The sequence below is a fragment of the Coregonus clupeaformis genome, unplaced genomic scaffold, assembly GCF_020615455.1.
Source record: "Coregonus clupeaformis isolate EN_2021a unplaced genomic scaffold, ASM2061545v1 scaf0090, whole genome shotgun sequence".
NCBI lineage: Eukaryota > Metazoa > Chordata > Actinopteri > Salmoniformes > Salmonidae > Coregonus > Coregonus clupeaformis.
This window is the reverse complement of record NW_025533545.1, coordinates 118,346-137,355: the sequence shown is the minus strand read 5'-3', so window position 1 is coordinate 137,355 and position 19,010 is coordinate 118,346. Positions and strand designations below refer to the sequence as shown.

Here is a 19,010-nt window from a genome sequence, read left to right as displayed (position 1 = left end):
CAGGAGGACATTTTTCTCTTTTGAGGTCATTTCCTTTTGAATTTCTAGCCAAATGTAAAATGTTCCTGTTTTTATTAATTTAATAGAGTGGGTTAGGTCTGCTCTATACCTAATTAGTATACCCCCTGAGTCTCTTCCCTGTTTTACTCCTGGTAGTTTGGTCGATGGGACTACCAGCTCTCTGTATCCTAGAGGGCAACCAGTGGGTCCATCTCCTCTATACCATGTTTCTTGAAGGATGACAATGTATGTATTTCTGATTTCTTTGGTGAAGTCCAGGTTCCTGCTCTTCAGGCCAAAGGCAGATGACCTCAGGCCTGGGATATTCCAGGATGAGATAGTGAAGGCTTTGTGTTCCATAAAGTGTTCTCTCTCTCTCTCTCTCACACACACACACACACACACACTTCATGCTCTCAAAATATGTGTTTGTGGCGCCCTCTGCTGAGTGTTAAAGATAATGCATCTCAACCACTGCCATTAGCAAAATCTCAATAGTCTTGAATATACTTTCTTCCTCTCCTCTCTTGGACAATCACAATAATCCTATTGCGCTGTGGACTTCTGAAAGGATTAGTCATGACAGTACTTGTGGATATGGAATGTGTCACAGTTTAGACCAGGACCATTAAATAATGAACTTGACAAATCGTATAAAGGCACTAGGAATACTATTAGGGTAGGGAATAAATAATGGGTAGCCTGCCAATGACTGTATGTATGCCCTACTTTACCAGATTGTACTTTGTTTTTTTATTCGGTCTGTGAATGAAAAGGGGGCTGTTTCTTGTTTTACTCTATACCAGTGATGTCAGTAAAAGGAGTTGACTGATGCCCGATCCCACCAATAGTCGGTGTGTACAGTTGGACAATCGGTACCACGTGACCGTTTTCCTGGCTCGCGGTTGTGGCACAAATCGTGATTTTCGAGGCTCTCTCTCTCTATGGATTATAACGGGGAAAAACGGACAAAGACACATATTTACGAATCTTAAAATCGGATGTGTTAAATTGTTTTGTTCTGGGGTTCTTTCGGGAATTGAGGAGCCGCTTTCATACGAGCTGCCGTTTAGTTTTTACTACGGGGTTTGTTTACCACATTTCAACTTGGTTGGTGAGTAACGTTAGCTATTTATAGGTTAGCGGCTTTCGTAATTTGCTAACAGCTGTGGCTGTGTTTTCAATCTGAATTTGGAAAGCCCGTATCGTTCGCTTTGGTTGACTGTTGAATATCAAAATAAAGCTAGCTAGCTAACGATAAAGGATATAGGTAGTTGGCGAGATTCTCAAAACACTCGCACTTGTCTGTTAAGCACTGTTTACTCTGCTACTAGTTAGCAACAAAAGAAAATGTCACAAGAAGGACTCGCAAGCTATGATGTATACATTTTTTCACCAGTACAAAAACGTTTCTTAAGTGTCCGCTATACCTTAATGTTTCTATTTAATGTTCAACATATACATCCCGCTGACTTTACAGTCCACTAGCTTTAATGTTAGCCATGCAAGTGTGTGTTTTGGGGAGGACGCTTGTTGGATGTTTGTTCAAGCCCAGACCACATGACCACCGTGTTCCTAATGTATTTAGCTAACTAACGTTAGCTAGCCTACGAGTGTGTTGGAAATACGTTTATTTTTATTTTGTCGGTTTGAAGAAGTAACACTAAAGCAGGGGATGCCAGGTATGACTTTAGAACACACGCCGTCAGTTTTTACGTGGATTTCACAGCCAAGTATTTGAAAACGGAATATTGCGTCTTGGCCCGATTCCGTGCGAAATGCCATGCACTGACCTAGCTAGCAATGCCAGCTGGCTAGTTTAGTTAGCCTAGCTAGCTAGTTGTGTCTCTGACGCATCAATCCAGATGGGAATGGAACTCCAACCTATTGTTAACGTTGCGTTCTGGAATTCTAGAATTTCATATTGCGATTGTTCCATATTTTTAGGAAATGCGTTTTAGAACAGCCGTTTCAAAATATGTTCACCGTCAAACTTTTTTTTCGTGACCGTTAGTTAGCTAACTCTTTTAGCTAGTGTTCCGTTATGTTTTCCTTGTAGGCCCATCCATGATGGTGGTAGCATGTTGTAGCTAGCCAGCTAGTATTACCTTGCTAAGCCCTCCCAATCCTTTTAACAGCTAGCTAGCGCGCTAATTTCATGTGTAGTTGTCGTTATGTCATCACTTCATTTGCGGCCTGTTGCAACCAACCTTGATGTTGTTAAGCCACCTTTGTCTCAGATTCTTAGCTAGGTAGCGGTTTTGGTAAGGTGTGAAACTGGTTTATTAGCCAGATAGCAATAGAAGGCAGGTTGATGTAGCCAACGTTAGCTATCGTTAAATCCATCACCACAAACCTATAGCTAAACCGCCTTGTATAAGATTTGTCTTAGCAGAATTAAGCTTTTAACAAGGCCGAAAATAACCAGCTGATTGCCAATGGTTAATAACTTGTTTACATTTTTCAGAGTATACATACACGAGCAAGCCCCTCCCTGCATGCGGCGTGGTTAAGTTACACAACAACACCGTGACAACACGTTGACCCCAATACAAATAGCATCAGACTAGCTATATTTACCAGTGATGGCAAACCAGCTAGAAATACACGGTTGCTATTCCATACACAGGTGTGCTATCTTGGCATTGTTCATCGCTAAATAAAGAAAACACACGTGGTTTCATTTGTGACGTTAGCAAATTGTCCTACACTGCACTGCAGTACAGTAGAAAGCTAGCTAATGTAGAGGTGTGTGTGTATATATAATGGAGGAAACGGATCGATAAACTGCTTCTCAGCGAGGACTATACTTTCCATTATCCACCTGTGGTTGAACTGTGTTCTGACGACACTGGTCCAAATTATTTTTATTTGTTGGGTTTTATTTTATTGAGAAAGGAAAGGTAACCTATATTGTGAGTCAGGGGTCCGCGTCACTAACTGATGGACCACGCGTTGGTCCAAATTCTAATGTAACATCCCAATCCGATCACACCTCATACAGTTACTATTTACATCAATGTATGAAAAGTATAATGAGCCTTTACCTTTTTACTTTCTTTATTATGAGTGCTTATCTCAATGTTAGATTCAGCCTTATTTAACTATTAACTGAAATCAGTACGGAGCTTATTAGATTCAGCCTTATTTAACTGAAGTCCCATGTAGCTCAGTTGGTAGAGCATGGCGTTTGTAACACCAGGGTTGTGGGTTCGATTCCCACGGGGGGCCAGTATAAAAAAAAAAATGTATGCAGTCACTAACTGTAAGTCGCTCTGGATAAGAGCGTCTGCTAAATTACGTTATTAAAAAAAAAACTCACAAACACAATCAGTATGGAGCTTGTTAGATTCAGCCTTATTTAACTGAAATCAGTATGGAGCTTGTTAGATTCAGCCTTATTTAACTGAAATCAGTATGGAGCTTGTTAGATTCAGCCTTATTTAACTGAAATCAGTATGGAGCTTGTTAGATTCAGCCTTATTTAACTGAAATCAGTATGGAGCTTGTTAGATTCAGTCTTATTTAACTAAAATCAGTATGGAGCTTGTTAGATTCAGCCTTATTTAACTGAAATCAGTATGGAGCTTGTTAGATTCAGCCTTATTTAACTGAAATCAGTATGGAGCTTGTTAGATTCAGCCTTATTTAACTGAAATCAGTATGGAGCTTGTTAGATTCAGCCTTATTTAACTAAAATCAGTATGGAGCTTGTTAGATTCAGCCTTATTTAACTGAAATCAGTATGGAGCTTGTTAGATTCAGCCTTATTTAACTGAAATCAGTATGACGCTTGAACCACTGTTCTAACATTCTAGACATGGCTCAGGGATTGATATATTAAGGGAAGCCCTATTGCCCGACATGAGCAGTCGCTCATGAACCTGCTTTGTTGTTGCCCCATTGGGCAGGTGATTTTCTTTCTCTTTCTGATACAAACCAAAATGCAAATAATTCCACTAGTCTGGTCTTTCTGGTTCTTCCCCTGTGTGTAGGTGAATATAGCTACTTTATGTTTTTGGGCAAGGGATCATAATCGTTGGGCAACCAAAAAAAGACTCCTTCCAGACCTTAAAGGGAAGATTGCATAATTAGGTTGCTGTTAAACATTCTGATTGGTTTCATCCTTCCAACTAAAAGTCCCAATACGACATATCACTTTACATTTGTATTTTGGGCTAAATTTTATATTTTGTCTGAATTTGACCGAAGTCATGTCGGAAAAGCGTTGGGAAAAGTGACGTCAATAGAAGAACACACAGCAGGAGTGAAGCCACTGTCCACATAAGATGCTGAAGACCCACATCATTGTTTTAGAAAAAATATTTTGCCACTGAATAAAGCCAAATTATAATCTGACCATATCCTGTGATTTCTTTATTCTGTATCAACTAAAAATGTTTTCATCACTACAGCACGCAGGCTTTTAGCATAGCCCCTTTTCCAGCCCTGCTGGCTTACCCCTACTAGCTAACCACTAGCAACCTTGAAACATCACTTATTAGCAGTTCAGCACATCAGCGTTTCTCGTACTGTTACACAAAATCAAGATACACCTTTATCATCACAGTAGACATTGAACGTCTAAAACCAAACTGGCTAAAACTCTGTTGTTGGCCAATGGTAGCTATAGCTAGCCACATGCTAACCTGAATGCTAACGTTACTAGCAGCAATAAGAGTAAATCCAGGTATAATGGCTAACACAAACATTGTCTACCATGATATCCTGCAAGTTATATTGGTCAATAAGGACCAGGCAGTTCAGCAAAAATAAAGACAGCTTGAAATAAACAATGACATTCATCCAATTTGGTTTTTGACCATTCATTTCTGCAAAATGTGCAGCATTGATGGAGTTGTTGTAGCTTGCTTGCTATAGCTAGCTTATTCCATCCCCAAACACCATGCTAGATCCGAGTGGGCCAGTTGGTTTTGCATAGCCCGGTGCACTTAGAAAGCTGGTGTCCACATCACTAAGGAACTTCATGGTCCACACACATAAACACAGTTGTGAAGAGGGCACGACAACACCTCTTCCCCCTTTGGAGGCTGAAAAGATTCGGTATGGGCCCTCAGATCCTCAAAAAGTTCTACAGCTGCACCATCGAGAGCATCTTGACTGGCTGCATCACCACTTGGTATTAGAACTGCTTGGCATCCGACCGCAAGGTGCTACAGAGGGTAGTGCGTACAGCCCAGTACATCACTGGGGCCAAGCTTCCTGCCATCCAGGACCTATATACCAGGTGGTGTCAGAGGAAGGCCCTAAAACTTTTCTAAGACTCCAGCCACCCAAGTCATAGACTGTTCTCTCTGCTACAGCATGGCAAGTGGTACCGATGCACCAAGTCTGGAACCAACAGAACCCTGAACAGCTTCTACCCCCAAGCTATAAGACTGCTAAATAGTTAGTTAAATAGTTAACCAATAGCTGCTTTTATCTAACCCGTTGCCTAGTCACTTTATAATAATAATATAATATGCCATTTAGCAGACGCTTTTATCCAAAGCGACTTAGTCATGCGTGCATAATTATTTTTTTGTGTATGGGTGGTCCCGGGGATCGAACCCACTACCAACGCCTGCAGAACTGCCAGCCTGTGTTTCTCAGGCTGTGTGTGAATGTGATGTTTAGCAATTTGGCCTATTTAGGTTTATAGGTGGAGGTAGACTGTAGGGTTCAGTGTTTCCTCCGGAAAAATTTGTAGCAGTCAGGGAAAAATGTGAGGGGGTTCGGGTCCCCCCCGGATAATTATTTATGAATTAATCTCCCGAGTGGCGCAGTGCTAGCTGTGCCACTAGAGATCCTGGTTCGAATCCAGGCTCTGTTGTAGCCGGCCGCGACCGGGAGACCCATGGGGCGGCGCACAATTGGCCCAGCGTCGTCCAGGGTAGTGGAGGGAATGGCCGGCAGGGATGTAGCTCAGTTGGTAGAGCATGGCGTTTGCAACGCCAGGGTTGTGGGTTCGATTCCCACGGGGGGCCAGTATGAAAAAAATAAAATAATAATAATAATGTATGCACTCACTAACTGTAAGTTGCTCTGGATAAGAACGTCTGCTAAATGACTAAAATGTAAATGTAAAATGACTGAGAAGCTCAGTTCTGGTGACTTTTTAAAAGGACATTGTACTCAAAAAATGAATGGGGGAAAAATTTGCCCAATAACATATTAGTACAATTATTTTAACATATTGCACCATGCATATAGCCAAGCAAGAAAACTGCTCCCAAATGCTCTGTGTGACCACCAGACAATGTGGCAGGTAAGAATAGAGATTCTACCAGCCAATGCCAAAATACATTTTGGGTTGTCACAATACCAGTACTACTCAGAAGTACCAAGGAAATCAAACAGGAAGCGTTGTGTGTGTGTTTGTGTGTAACCATGAATCTTCATCTCCGGTCCCATCAGAGCCGTCGGAGATGAGTGGTCCCGAGGTAGTGAAGACGCCGGGGGGCGGGGCTCCGGGGAAGGAAGGCAAGGAGCCCATAGCAAATGGGCATCCGGGAGAGGGCGAGCAGGGAGGAGACGATCCCTTTGCTGAGTACATGTGGATGGAGAACGAGGATGTTTACAACAGACAGGTTGGTGGACACACACAGAGACACACAGAGACAGACAGACCCACACACACAGAGACAGACAGACCCACACACACAGAGACACACACACACACACAAACAGAGACAGACACAGATACACACACACACACACAGAGACACACACAGACACACACACACACACACAGAGACAGACACACACAGAGACAGACACACACAGAGACAGACACAGAGACACACACACACACACACACAGAGACACACACACAGAGACACACACACACAGACAGTTAGTCCCAGATGTGTCTGCTTGATGTCTGTCTTATCAAGAGGAAACTCTTTAGAGGTGGAATCCAACCACGCACCATTCTCTGTCTGTTTCTGTCTGTCTCTCTCTCTCTCTCTCTCTCTGTGTGTTGTGTAATGAGGATGTCTCATCTCCTGCTCTCGCTCCCCTCCTTTCCTTTCTAGACTGGCTCACTGCTACTGCTGCTACTACTACTGCTACTGCTACTACTACTACTACTGCTACTACTACTACTGCTACTGCTGCTACTACTACTACTACTACTACTACTACTACTACTACTACTACTACTACTATTACTGCTACTACTGCTACAACTACTACCAGTGTCTGGTCTGAAGAGGAGTTCCTGAAGCATTGTTTCGCTCTCCCTCCCTCCCTCCTCCTCTCCCTCCCTCCCTCCTCCTCTCCCTCCCTCCTCCTCTCCCTCCCTCCCTCCCTCCCTCCCTCCCTCCCTCCCTCCCTCCCTCCCTCTACACTACATGACCAAAAGTATGTGGACACCTGCTCGTCGAACACCTCATTCCAAATTCCTGGCCATTAATACGGAGTTGGTCCCCCCCCTTTGCTACTATAACAGCCTCCACTCTTCTGGGAAGGCTTTCCACTAGATGTTGGAACATTGGTGCAGGGACGAGCATTAGTGATGTTGGGTGATTAGGCCTGGCTCGCAGTCGGCGTTCCAATTCATCCCAAAGGTGTTCGATGGGGTTGAGGTCTGGGCTCTGTGCAGGTCAGTCAAGTTCTTCCACACCGATCTCGACAAACCATTTCTGTATGGACCTCGCTTTGTGCACGGCGGCATTGTCATGCTGAAACAGGAAAGGGCTTTCCCCAAACGGTTGCCACAAAGTTGGAAGCACAGAATTGTCTAGAATGTAATTGTATGCTGTAGCGTTAAGATTTCCCTTCACTGGAACCAAGGGGCCTAGTTCGAACCAAGAAAAACAGCCCCAGACCATTATTCCTCCTCCATCAAACTTTACAGTTGGCACTATGCATTCGGGTAGCGTTCTCCTGGCATCCGCCAAACACAGATTTGTCCGTCGGACTGCCAGATGTTGAAGGGTGACTCATCACTCCAGAGAACGCATTTCCACTGCTCCAGAGTCCAATGGCGGCGAGCTTTACACCACTCCAGCCAACGCTTGACATTGCGCATGGTGATCTCAGGCTTGTGTGCGGCTGCTCGGCCATGGAAACCCATTTCATGAAGCTCTCGATGAACAGTTATTGTGCTGACGTTGCTTCCAGAGGCAGTTTGGAACTCTGTAGTGAGTGTTGCATCCGAGGACAGACGATTTTTACGCGCTACACGCTTCAGCACTCAGCGGTCCCGTTTTGTGAGCTTGTGTGGCCTATCGCTTTGCCACTTCACAATAACAGCACTTACAGTTGACCGGGGCAGCTCTAGCAGGGCAGAAATTTGACGAACTGACTTATTGGAAAGGTGGCATCCTATGACGGTGCCACGTTGAAAGTCACTGAGCTCTTCAGTAAGGCCATTCTACTGCCAATGTTTGTCAATGAAGATTGCATGGCTGTGTGCTCGATTTTTTTATACACCTGTCAGCAACGGGTGTGGCTGAAATAGCCGAATCCACTAATTTGAAGGGGTGTCCACATACTTTTGTGTGTATATAGTGTAGATACTGAACCTTCTTCTCTCTCTCTCTCTCCGTCAGGTTGAAGAGGAGTTGTTGGAGCAGGAGTTCTTGGAGCGTTGTTTCCAGGAGATGTTGGACGAGGAGGACCAGGATTGGTTCATCCCGGCCAGGGACCTCCCCTCGGGGGTGGGTCAGATCCAGCAGCAACTCAACGGCCTGTCAGTCAGCGACGGAGGAAACGCAGAGGAGATGGCGGTGAGGAGATACAGCGGAACACACACACCCACCATATTATGTACAACAATGGACAGACATCTTGTGATGGTATAATGTATTTATGTATGTACACATACAGTACCAGTCAACAGTTGACACACCTACTCATTCAAGGGGTTTTCTTTATTTTTACTATTTTCTACATTGTAGAATAATAGTGAAGACATCAAAACTAGGAAATAACACATGGAATCATGTAGTATCCGAAAGTGTTAAACAAATCAAAATATATTTTAGATTCTTCAAAGTAGCCACCCTTTGCCTTGATGACAGCTTTGCACACTCTTGGCATTCTCTCAAACAGCTTCACCTGGAATGCTTTTTCAACAGTCTTGAAGGAGTTCCCACATATGCTGAGCACTTGTTGGCTGCTTTTCCTTCACTCTGCCGTCCGACTCATCCCAAACCATCTCAATTGGGTTGAGGTCGGGTGATAGTGGAGGCCAGGTCTTTTGATGCAGCACTCCATCACTCTCTTTCTTGGTAAAATAGCCCTTACACAGCCTGGAGGTGTGTTGGGTCATTGTCCTGTTGAAAAACAAAGGATAGTCCCACTAAGCGCAAACCAGATGGGATGGCGTATCGCTGCAGAATGCTGTGGTAGCCATGCTGGTTAAGTGTGCTTTGATTTCTAAATAAATCACAGACAGTGTCACCAGCAAAGCACCCCTACACCATAGCACCACCTCCTCCATGCTTTACGGTGGGGACTACACATGCGGAGATCATCCGTTCACCCACACCGCGTCTCACAAAGACACGGCGGTTTGAACCAAAAATCTCCCATTTGGACTCCAGCCCAAAGGACAAATTTCCACCGGTCTAATGTCCATTGCTCGTGTTTCTTGGCCCAAGCAGGTCTCTTCTTATTATTGGTGTCCTTTAGTAGTGGTTTCTTTGCAGCAATTCGACCATGAAGGCCTGATTCACACAGTCTCCTCTGAACAGTTGATGTTGAGATGTGTCTGTTACTTGAACTCTGTGAAGCATTTATTTGGGCTGCAGTTTTTGAGGCTGGTAACTCTAATGAACTTATCCTCTGCAGCAGAAGTAACTCTGGGTCTTCCATTCCTGTGGCGGTCCTCATGAGAGCCAGTTTCATCATAGCGCTTGATGGTTTTTGCGACTGCACTTGAAGAAACGTTCAAAGTTCTTGAAATGTTCCGTATTGACTGACCTTCATGTCTTAAAGTAATGATGGACTGTTGTTTCTCTTTGCTTATTTGAGCTGTTCTTGCCATAATATGGACTTGGTCTTTTACCAAATAGGGCTATCTTCTGGATACCCCCCTACCTTGTCACAACACAACTGATTGGCTCAAACGCATTAAGAAGGAAATAAATTCCACAAATTAACTTTTTAAGAAGGCACACCTGTTAATTGAAATGCATTCCAGGTGACTACCTCATGAAGCTGGTTGAGAGAATGCCAAGAGTGTGCAAAGCTGTCATCAAGGCAAAGGGTGGCTATTTGAAGAATCTCACATTTTAAAAATATATTTTCATTTGTTTAACACTTTTTTGGTTACTACATGATTCCATATGTGTTATTTCATAGTGTTGATGTCTTCACTATTATTCTACAATGTAGAAAATAGTAAAAATAAAGAAAAACTCTTGAATGAGTAGGCGTGTCCAAACTTTTGACTGGTACTGTATATATACATACATACACACCACAGGAGGTTGGTTTCTGTGTGTTTGATGCCGTTCCATTTGCTCCGTTCCACACATTATTATGAGCCGTCCTCCCCTCAGCAGCCTCCATTAAGACACATACATATATATTATAACATCACAAGATGGCTGTGTGTTTGTGAATTTGTTTTGTACAATTTAATGGTTCTCACTTTATTTTCTCTTTTCTTAATCATGCCATCCCTCCACTCCTCCATCCCTCCATCTCATTATCCCTCCATCTCATTATCACTCCATCTCATTATCCCTCCATCTCATTATCCCTCCATCTCATTATCCCTCCATCTCATTATCCCTCCATCTCATTATCCCTCCATCTCATTATCCCTCCATCCGTCTCCATCTCATTATCCCTCCCTCCATCCCATTATCCCTCCATCTCTCTCCCTGCAGAGGAAGAGCAACTTGAACCCCGATGCGAAGGAGTTCGTTCCAGGAGTGAAATACTAGGAGTCCCCCTCACCCCCAGGGAGCGCCCACACACACACACGCTTGCAGAGACTCTGGCGGCCTCGACCGGAACACACACACCGAACAACACACACAGGTCCAAGGCGTGTAGGTAGAAATCCGTAAGAGGGTGGGGGGACGACGACGACGACTTCTTTTTAGTTTCTGTTTGTTTAATGGTAAACTAAGGGACAGGTTGGGGGGAGGTTGGGTGGGGGGAGGTTGGGTGGGGGGGGGAGGAGGGAGGGGTCAGTACGAACAGAACCCTAAGGAGGGAGCTGCTGCTCCATTTACACTCTAGAGGCTGAGTCTCAAATGGCACCCTATACCCTATGTAGTGCACTACTTTTGACCAGGGCCCATGGGCTTGAGTCCATAGGGAATAGGGTGCCTTTTCGGACGCACACCGAGACGTACATATACAGAGAAATGGGAAACTCTGTTTGAGATTTTCCGACTTTTCATGGTTGCCATGTTGGCACCTAAAAGCTCCATGATAACGCAACAGGCGAATCACAGATGACACCCTGTTCCACCTTTATAGTGCACTACCTGGTCCAAAGTAGTGCACTACATAGGGAATAGGGTGCCATTTTGAGATCGGCATTTATACTTTTCATGGCTGCCATGTTTGTGCCGGAATGTTCCACAACATTACCATTCTAATTGGAATCCAACTAAGAATGTTCTTAGTGCCATGGATGACAGACAGTTGTCCGTTCTAGAACTCTGTACATCTACGTACCTCTGGTCACAATATGACATCATCATTTCTCTGTTCTATAGGTCGTTATCAATAAAATGTCACAATACGGTCCAAAGCGTTCGATTTGCCTGCTGAGGGGGCAAGGAGAACCCCAGCTCCACTAAAACCATTGACAACTGTGTGTCGTTTTCAAGGGATTGTTAAATAAATGCTAACTATTTGGTTGTAATATCATCACCTCTTGAAGCACATAGTCAAAACTACAAAGGTCAGATTATTCCATATTTAGCTCTATCATCAGTTATACAGTAACTGCATGCTTTTCATGATCAGTAAACATCAATTGATCATGGAATTTCAGATACGTGAGGGTAGCCTTCACGATATCTCTCAATATTGACCACCATTGATTGGATATTTGAGTGATAGAAAAGTGACCTATACCTGACAAGGACGAGTGGTTCAGGTGAATTTCCCATCCTTTGTGGGCTCTGCTTGTCAAGCAGCAGAAGGGCGCATTTGCAGATGTACTGTTAGCTGATAATGCAAGCTACCGGTAGAAACTTTGTACAGTTGGCTAAACATATAGTGGTAAGTAGACCTAATGTACTTTTTCTCTCCAACCAACTTAGGCCTACAGCGAAGTTAGCTAGCATTATCCCCTCTACAACAGTGTTTTAATCACTATTTCTGCTGAAAGACGTGATAGAGGCAACATTGATTGATGTACCACGTCAATGTGGCTAGCTAACGACAGATCACGTCTATGTGGCTAGCTAACGACAGATCACGTCTATGTGGCTAGCTAACGACAGATCACGTCAATGTAGCTAGCTAACGACAGATCACGTCAATGTGGCTAGCTAACGACAGATCACGTCAATGTGGCTAGCTAACGACAGATCACGTCAATGTGGCTAGCTAACAAGCTAACTTTCAGGGGATAAACTAGATGGCTATATCCAGATATTGTTTGATTTGCTTGTCCTCTAGTGGTGGTGACCATAGTCCACTTTACCAAGAGGAGGACTTGCCGACGTCAAGCTCTTTCCAAAAGCCTAATCTCTGAAGCAAGCTAAATGATATGTTGTTTGCTTGGCTATCTAGTTAGCTACATGCCAAATGAATGGGCTACTCTCATATCTGAAAATACATGATCAATGGATGTTTATTGATCATGAAAGCATGCAGTTACTCGCTGTATAACTCTGACTACGCTCTTCAAGAGGTGATAAACAGTTATTACAGTTATTTAGCAGACGCTCTTATCCAGAGCGACTTACAGTTAAGTGAGTGCATAAATGTTTCATACTGCCCCCCGTGGGAATCGAACCCACAACCCTGGCGTTGCAAGCACCATGCTCTACCAACTGAGCCACAGGGGACCATCCCTGTTATAACATTGATTTAACAATCCCTCAAATGGCACATAGTTGTCAACGGGTTTAACGGAGCTGGAGGTCTCCTTGACCCCCCCCGAGCAGCCAAATCCAACGCTCTGCGCCGTATTGTGATGTTATCAACGACCTATTGACCTGCCTAATTTCCCCATTTATTACATCATAAACTCTCTGTCTGTGTAGAGCTGTTTTTTTTATTTCTCATGGGTCTGGTTCCAAACCAGTTTCTCCTCTCTCCTACCTTGTGGGTGAAAAGGTTGAGGTTCTATTCCCCATATCAGAACCTGGAGCTCTGAAAGGCAGGGATGTATGGGGAGCAGGGAATCATTTGAGGTGTCACCCTTTGATGGGTCTATGTGAACAAGGGTGTAGGGGTTAGGGTATTAGTGTTTGGAACAAGGCTGTTCTCTGTGGCTTGCATCTCAAATGGCACCCTGTTCCCCATACAGTGCTCTACTATAAATCAGAACCTTTATGGGCACAGATGAAAAGTAGTGCATTAAATAGGGAATAAGGTTCCATTTTGGGACGCGGCCTCTCTCAGTACTGAAAGAATGGAAGCATCATGTTGAACTCTGTTGGTTCAATATTGTTGAGTAACACCTGATCAGGCTCTGTTTAAAAATCAATCTCATTTATTTTGTCTTTCGAGGAGCAAGGTGTTTTGTCTCTCTTGGGTTGCCATAGCCTGTGGTCAAAACGGGAATGGGACGCGTCCCAAATGGCACCCTATTCCCTTTTATGTAGTGCACTACTTTTGATCAGGGCCCATAGGGCTACCAAGGGTCCCTGTTCTAAAGTAGTGCACTACATGGGCATTAGGGTGCCATTTGAGATTCACTCACACTAATCTTACTTTAGCTCAGTGTCTAGGGGAGGTTTTAATGAATGGGTGGGACTTGAGGTCAGGTTGACTAACCACAGGCCATGTGCACGCTGGGTCAACCAATAAGAATTGTCCGCCAGGTGGATTTACATTAAAATCTTTTTGTGATTTTGAGTTGGAAAAAGTCCTGACGACACAAAGTATGAATTTCATTACAAAAAAGAGGAATAAAGATGAAAAACTGCAGGTAAACGTCTTGTTGTTGTCTTTGTCAACTTGTTATGAGTTATTTCTCAAAGGCAGGAGGGAGAGGGAGGGAGGAAAGATGCAGGTAAATGTCTGGTGTTTGTCTGTTGTGACTAATAAAATATGATTTGAATCACATGCGCCGAATACAACAGGTGTAGACCTTACCGTGAAATTCTTACTTACAAGCCCTTAACCAACAATGCAGTTTTAAGAAAATAGTTACTAAATAAAGTATTTAAAAAACTGAGGCTATATACAGGGGGTACCTGTACCGAGTCAATGTGCTGGGGTACAGGTTAGTCGAGATAATTTGTACATGTAGGTAGGGGTAAAGTGACATAGTAGACCTCTGCTCTACACCACTAGATGCATGTACAACAGATGGGTTTAGGAATGATTCCAAAGGTTTAAGGAGAAATGTATTGAGGAACAGCCATGGTTCTTTTATATTGCATGTGTAACTTCAGGATACTTCGGGACAATAACATTTACATTTTAGTCATTTTAGCAGACGCTCTTATCCAGAGCGACTTACAGTTAGTGATTACATTTTTTTTTTTATACTGGCCCCCCGTGGGAATCGAACCCACAACCCTGGCGTTGCAAACGCCATGCTCTATCAACTGAGCTACATCCCTGCCGGCCATTCCCTCCCCTACCCTAGACGACGCTGGGCCAATTGTGCGCCGCCCATGAGTCTCCCGGTCGCGGCCGGCTGCAACAGAGCCTGGATTCGAACCAGGATCTCTAGTGGCACATTTAGCACTGTGATGCAGTGCCTTAGACCACTGCTCCACTCAGGAGTACCCTGTCTCAATTTAACGTAATTTCAAACGACAGACGAAGGGATATGTTTTTTTTTCCTGACGGTTTATTTGTGATAATTTGCTGTAGAAAAAATTGGTTGAGATAAAGAAAACTGATTCAACTATAAAGAAGATGAAGATAAGGTGAGGATGAAGGCTGTTGGGTCAGCGGCTGGTGTTCTGGCGGTATCCTTGACAGGTCCTGGGGCGGGACATGGGAGTCTGGTGAGGAAGAGGAGGATGAAGAAGAAGAAACTGATGGGTTTTGCGTCTGAAATGGCACCCTATTCACTAGTCCATAGAACTCTGGTCTGAAGTAGTGCACTATATAGGGAATAGGGTGCCATTTGGGACACTGTCATGGTGTGTGTTACTAGGAACAGTATGATATTTCCCATGTTGCTACTTCTCTGAGACGCTACTCCGTGTTCAGTATCGTGACTTGCAGTGCTGGCACGCGACCACAGAGAAGTGACACTGTGTTTGATACTAGGCCAACAAAAAGGGACAAACACTTTCGTACCATAGTTAGTTAGCCTCATAAACACACACACACTCCCGCTGGTACCTTATTGCTGTGACTGGTAGTCCTAGCCCAACAATGGACTAAAGGGAGCCTAACGTTACTCCATAGTCCAAGGACCTTACACGTTCCGTTTAAAGGTGAATTGGCCCTGGAAGCCAAAAACAGCCAAATACTCCAGATAAACGTGAATCGATTCTCAATTGCGGTACGGTTCTAGAAACATACAGTGGGGGAAGAAAGTATTTAGTCAGCCACCAATTGTGCAAGTTCTCCCACTTAAAAAGATGAGAGAGGCCTGTAATTTTCATCATAGGTACACGTCAACTATGACAGACAAATAGAGGAAAGAAAATCCAGAAAATCACATTATAGGATTTTTTATGAATTTATTTGCAAATTATGGTGGAAAATAAGTATTTGGTCACCTACAAATAAGCAAGATTTCTGGCTCTCACACACCTGTAACTTCTTCTTTAAGAGGCTCCTCTGTCCTCCACTCGTTACCTGTATTAATGACACCTGTTTGAACTTGTTATCAGTTTAAAAGACACCTGTCCACAACCTCAAACAGTCACACTCCAAACTCCACTATGGCCAAGACCAAAGAGCTGTCAAAGGACACCAGAAACAAAATTGTAGACCTGCACCAGGCTGGGAAGACTGAATCTGCAATAGGTAAGCAGCTTGGTTTGAAGAAATCAACTGTGGGAGCAATTATTAGGAAATGGAAGACATACAAGACCACTGATAATCTCCCTCGATCTGGGGCTCCACGCAAGATCTCACCCCGTGGGGTCAAAATGATCAAAAGAACGGTGAGCAAAAATCCCAGAACCACACGGGGGGACCTAGTGAATGACCTGCAGAGAGCTGGGACCAAAGTAACAAAGCCTACCATCAGTAACACACTACGCCGCCAGGGACTCAAATCCTGCAGTGCCAGACGTGTCCCCCTGCTTAAGCCAGTACATGTCCAGGCCCGTCTGAAGTTTGCTAGAGTGCATTTGGATGATCCAGAAGAGGATTGGGAGAATGTCATATGGTCAGATGAAACCAAAATAGAACTTTTTGGTAAAAACTCAACTCGTCGTGTTTGGAGGACAAAGAATGCTGAGTTGCATCCAAAGAACACCATACCTACTGTGAAGCATGGGGGTGGAAACATCATGCTTTGGGGCTGTTTTTCTGCAAAGGGACCAGGACGACTGATCCGTGTAAAGGAAAGAATAAATGGGGCCATGTATCGTGAGATTTTGAGTGAAAACCTCCTTCCATCAGCAAGGGCATTGAAGATGAAACGTGGCTGGGTCTTTCAGCATGACAATGATCCCAAACACACCGCCCGGGCAACGAAGGAGTGGCTTCGTAAGAAGCATTTCAAGGTCCTGGAGTGGCCTAGCCAGTCTCCAGATCTCAACCCCATAGAAAATCTTTGGAGGGAGTTGAAAGTCCGTGTTGCCCAGCGACAGCCCCAAAACATCACTGCTCTAGAGGAGATCTGCATGGAGGAATGGGCCAAAATACCAGCAACAGTGTGTGAAAACCTTGTGAAGACTTACAGAAAACGTTTGACCTGTGTCATTGCCAACAAAGGGTATATAACAAAGTATTGAGAAACTTTTGTTATTGACCAAATACTTATTTCCCACCATAATTTGCAAATAAATTCATTAAAAATCCTACAATGTGATTTTGTGGATTTTTTTTTCTCATTTTGTCTGTCATAGTTGACGTGTACCTATGATGAAAATTACAGGCCTCTCTCATCATTTTAAGTGGGAGAACTTGCACAATTGGTGGCTGACTAAATACTTTTTTCCCCCCACTGTAAATCCCTCTACTTTCATGTCACACTTCCTCTACACTGTTTTAACACAGTTGCAGCCGACAGTATTTTTCAGTAACAACACGCTTGTGGCATCAGTCTTCCGTTTAAAACACAGGTGTTCGGAGATGCAGAGAGCTAACAGGTAGTCCAGTCTTCAGTCTGTTTTCTGTAAACAAGCACTGTAACATGGAAATATGGCCAGGTGGGAACCCTAACCCTATAAAGGTGTGTCTCAATTTAACCTTTTTGTTTTTTGACAATTATTTCTCGCTGATATTAAAGATAAGGTCCTTGTGTTTCCAAAACCGTACCGCAAATGATGCGGGTTAATGTTCAGACCCCAAGCGTGGGGGCTCTTTACAAAACTCCCCCCTACAGAAGACGCCTTCGTCCAATGACTCTTATGTGTAATGTAATGGAACTGAGAGTCATGATCAAGGGCTATATATAGTACTCAATGCAGTCTCTCACTCTCATCAAAGTTTATTGGTATAGACTGTAAATGAATAAAAAAAAAAAAAAAAAAAAAAGGTGTATAGCAGTAGTTATATAGGATGAGCCTTGACTAGAATACAGTATATACATATGAAGTGGGTAAAACAGTATGCAAACATTATTAAAGTGACCAGTGTTCAATGACTATGTACATAGGGCAGCAGTCTCTAAGGTGCAGGGTAGAGTAGCCGGCTAGTAACAGTGACTAAGGGTGCTTTCACATATCCCCTTATGATCCAGATCATGTAGCGTTTGGTACCCTGATTCGCGCTTGGTACCCGTGGATCTGTTGTGGCGGTATCCGAAATGTAGTGATGACAGAAGCGGGTGCTACGGAGCGATAGTTATTTAGTTCAGTTACCTTCGCTTTCTTCACTAGGGACCATCTCTCTCACACACACACACCTTCTTAGAGTATTGTGACTGGAACTCGCTACACAGTGTTTTCCCACTAGGGACCATGTAGTGTATGGAGGGTTGGGTTCCTCTGGAGACACGAGAAGGGAAGGCCCGGTTCAGCAAACCAAATTTATCAGCATACTCTGTCACCCAGGGACGCCTGGGACGGGGGACAGAACGATGACAGGAGAGAGTGATGGAGGGGAAGAAAGGCTGGATAGGTAAAATATTTTGTATTGAGTATGCTTGTGTTGTCTATCTCAAAGCAAAAGCAAAAATCTGAATACTTAATCAAATCTGAAATGTAAAAAATATCTAAAGACAAGTTGACTAGACGCTGGATTTAATCCCTAGCGTTGAAGATCCGCTTTATAGTGCGAGTGAAATTTAAAGGTAATCTCCGATTGAGCCGACATATGCAGCGTTTCCCGTGAACGCAGTCTCTGCGAACGTGGAAACATTGCCTTTACATTTCAATCATGCTATTGCGCAGATTTTCTTCACTGCGGATTAAGGACTGCAGGTAGCCTAGTGGTTAAGAGCATTGGGCCAGTAACCGAAAGGTCTCTGGTTTGAATCCCCGAGCTGGCAAGGTGGAAAAATCTGCCGTTCTTCCCTTGAGCAAGGCAGTTAAGCCACAACAACTGCTTTCCCCCTTCCCTTAAATCTATGCCTAACTATAGATGGACTCTTTGCAGTAAATATAGAGCAGCAGTGAGTGCGTTAGGCAAAAGGTGATTAAGTAAGCCTTGTCCGAGCCAGAACAGCCCATAAACCAAAGGTGAGCGTTGGGGGAAAAATATGATCCTTCCAGGGCTGTTTGTAGCTGGGGTGAGGGAAGCGTTCAGAAATAGTGTTGTACCACTGTTTG

The 19,010-nt window shown here is 43.9% G+C and overlaps 1 protein-coding gene across 1 annotated transcript; it reads left to right on the top strand.

The window, feature by feature from the left end:
* The first annotated feature begins 1,556 nt into the window (after positions 1-1,556).
* On the top strand, positions 1,557-12,537 carry LOC121558847 (polyadenylate-binding protein-interacting protein 2B). Its single transcript, XM_041872204.2, has 5 exons — positions 1,557-1,682; positions 6,418-6,590; positions 8,559-8,735; positions 10,848-11,110; positions 11,144-12,537. Exons 1-4 carry the CDS (start codon positions 1,676-1,678, stop codon positions 10,902-10,904), a joined length of 414 nt encoding a protein of 137 aa, XP_041728138.1. The 5' UTR covers positions 1,557-1,675; the 3' UTR covers positions 10,905-11,110; positions 11,144-12,537.
* The last annotated feature ends 6,473 nt before the right edge of the window (positions 12,538-19,010 follow it).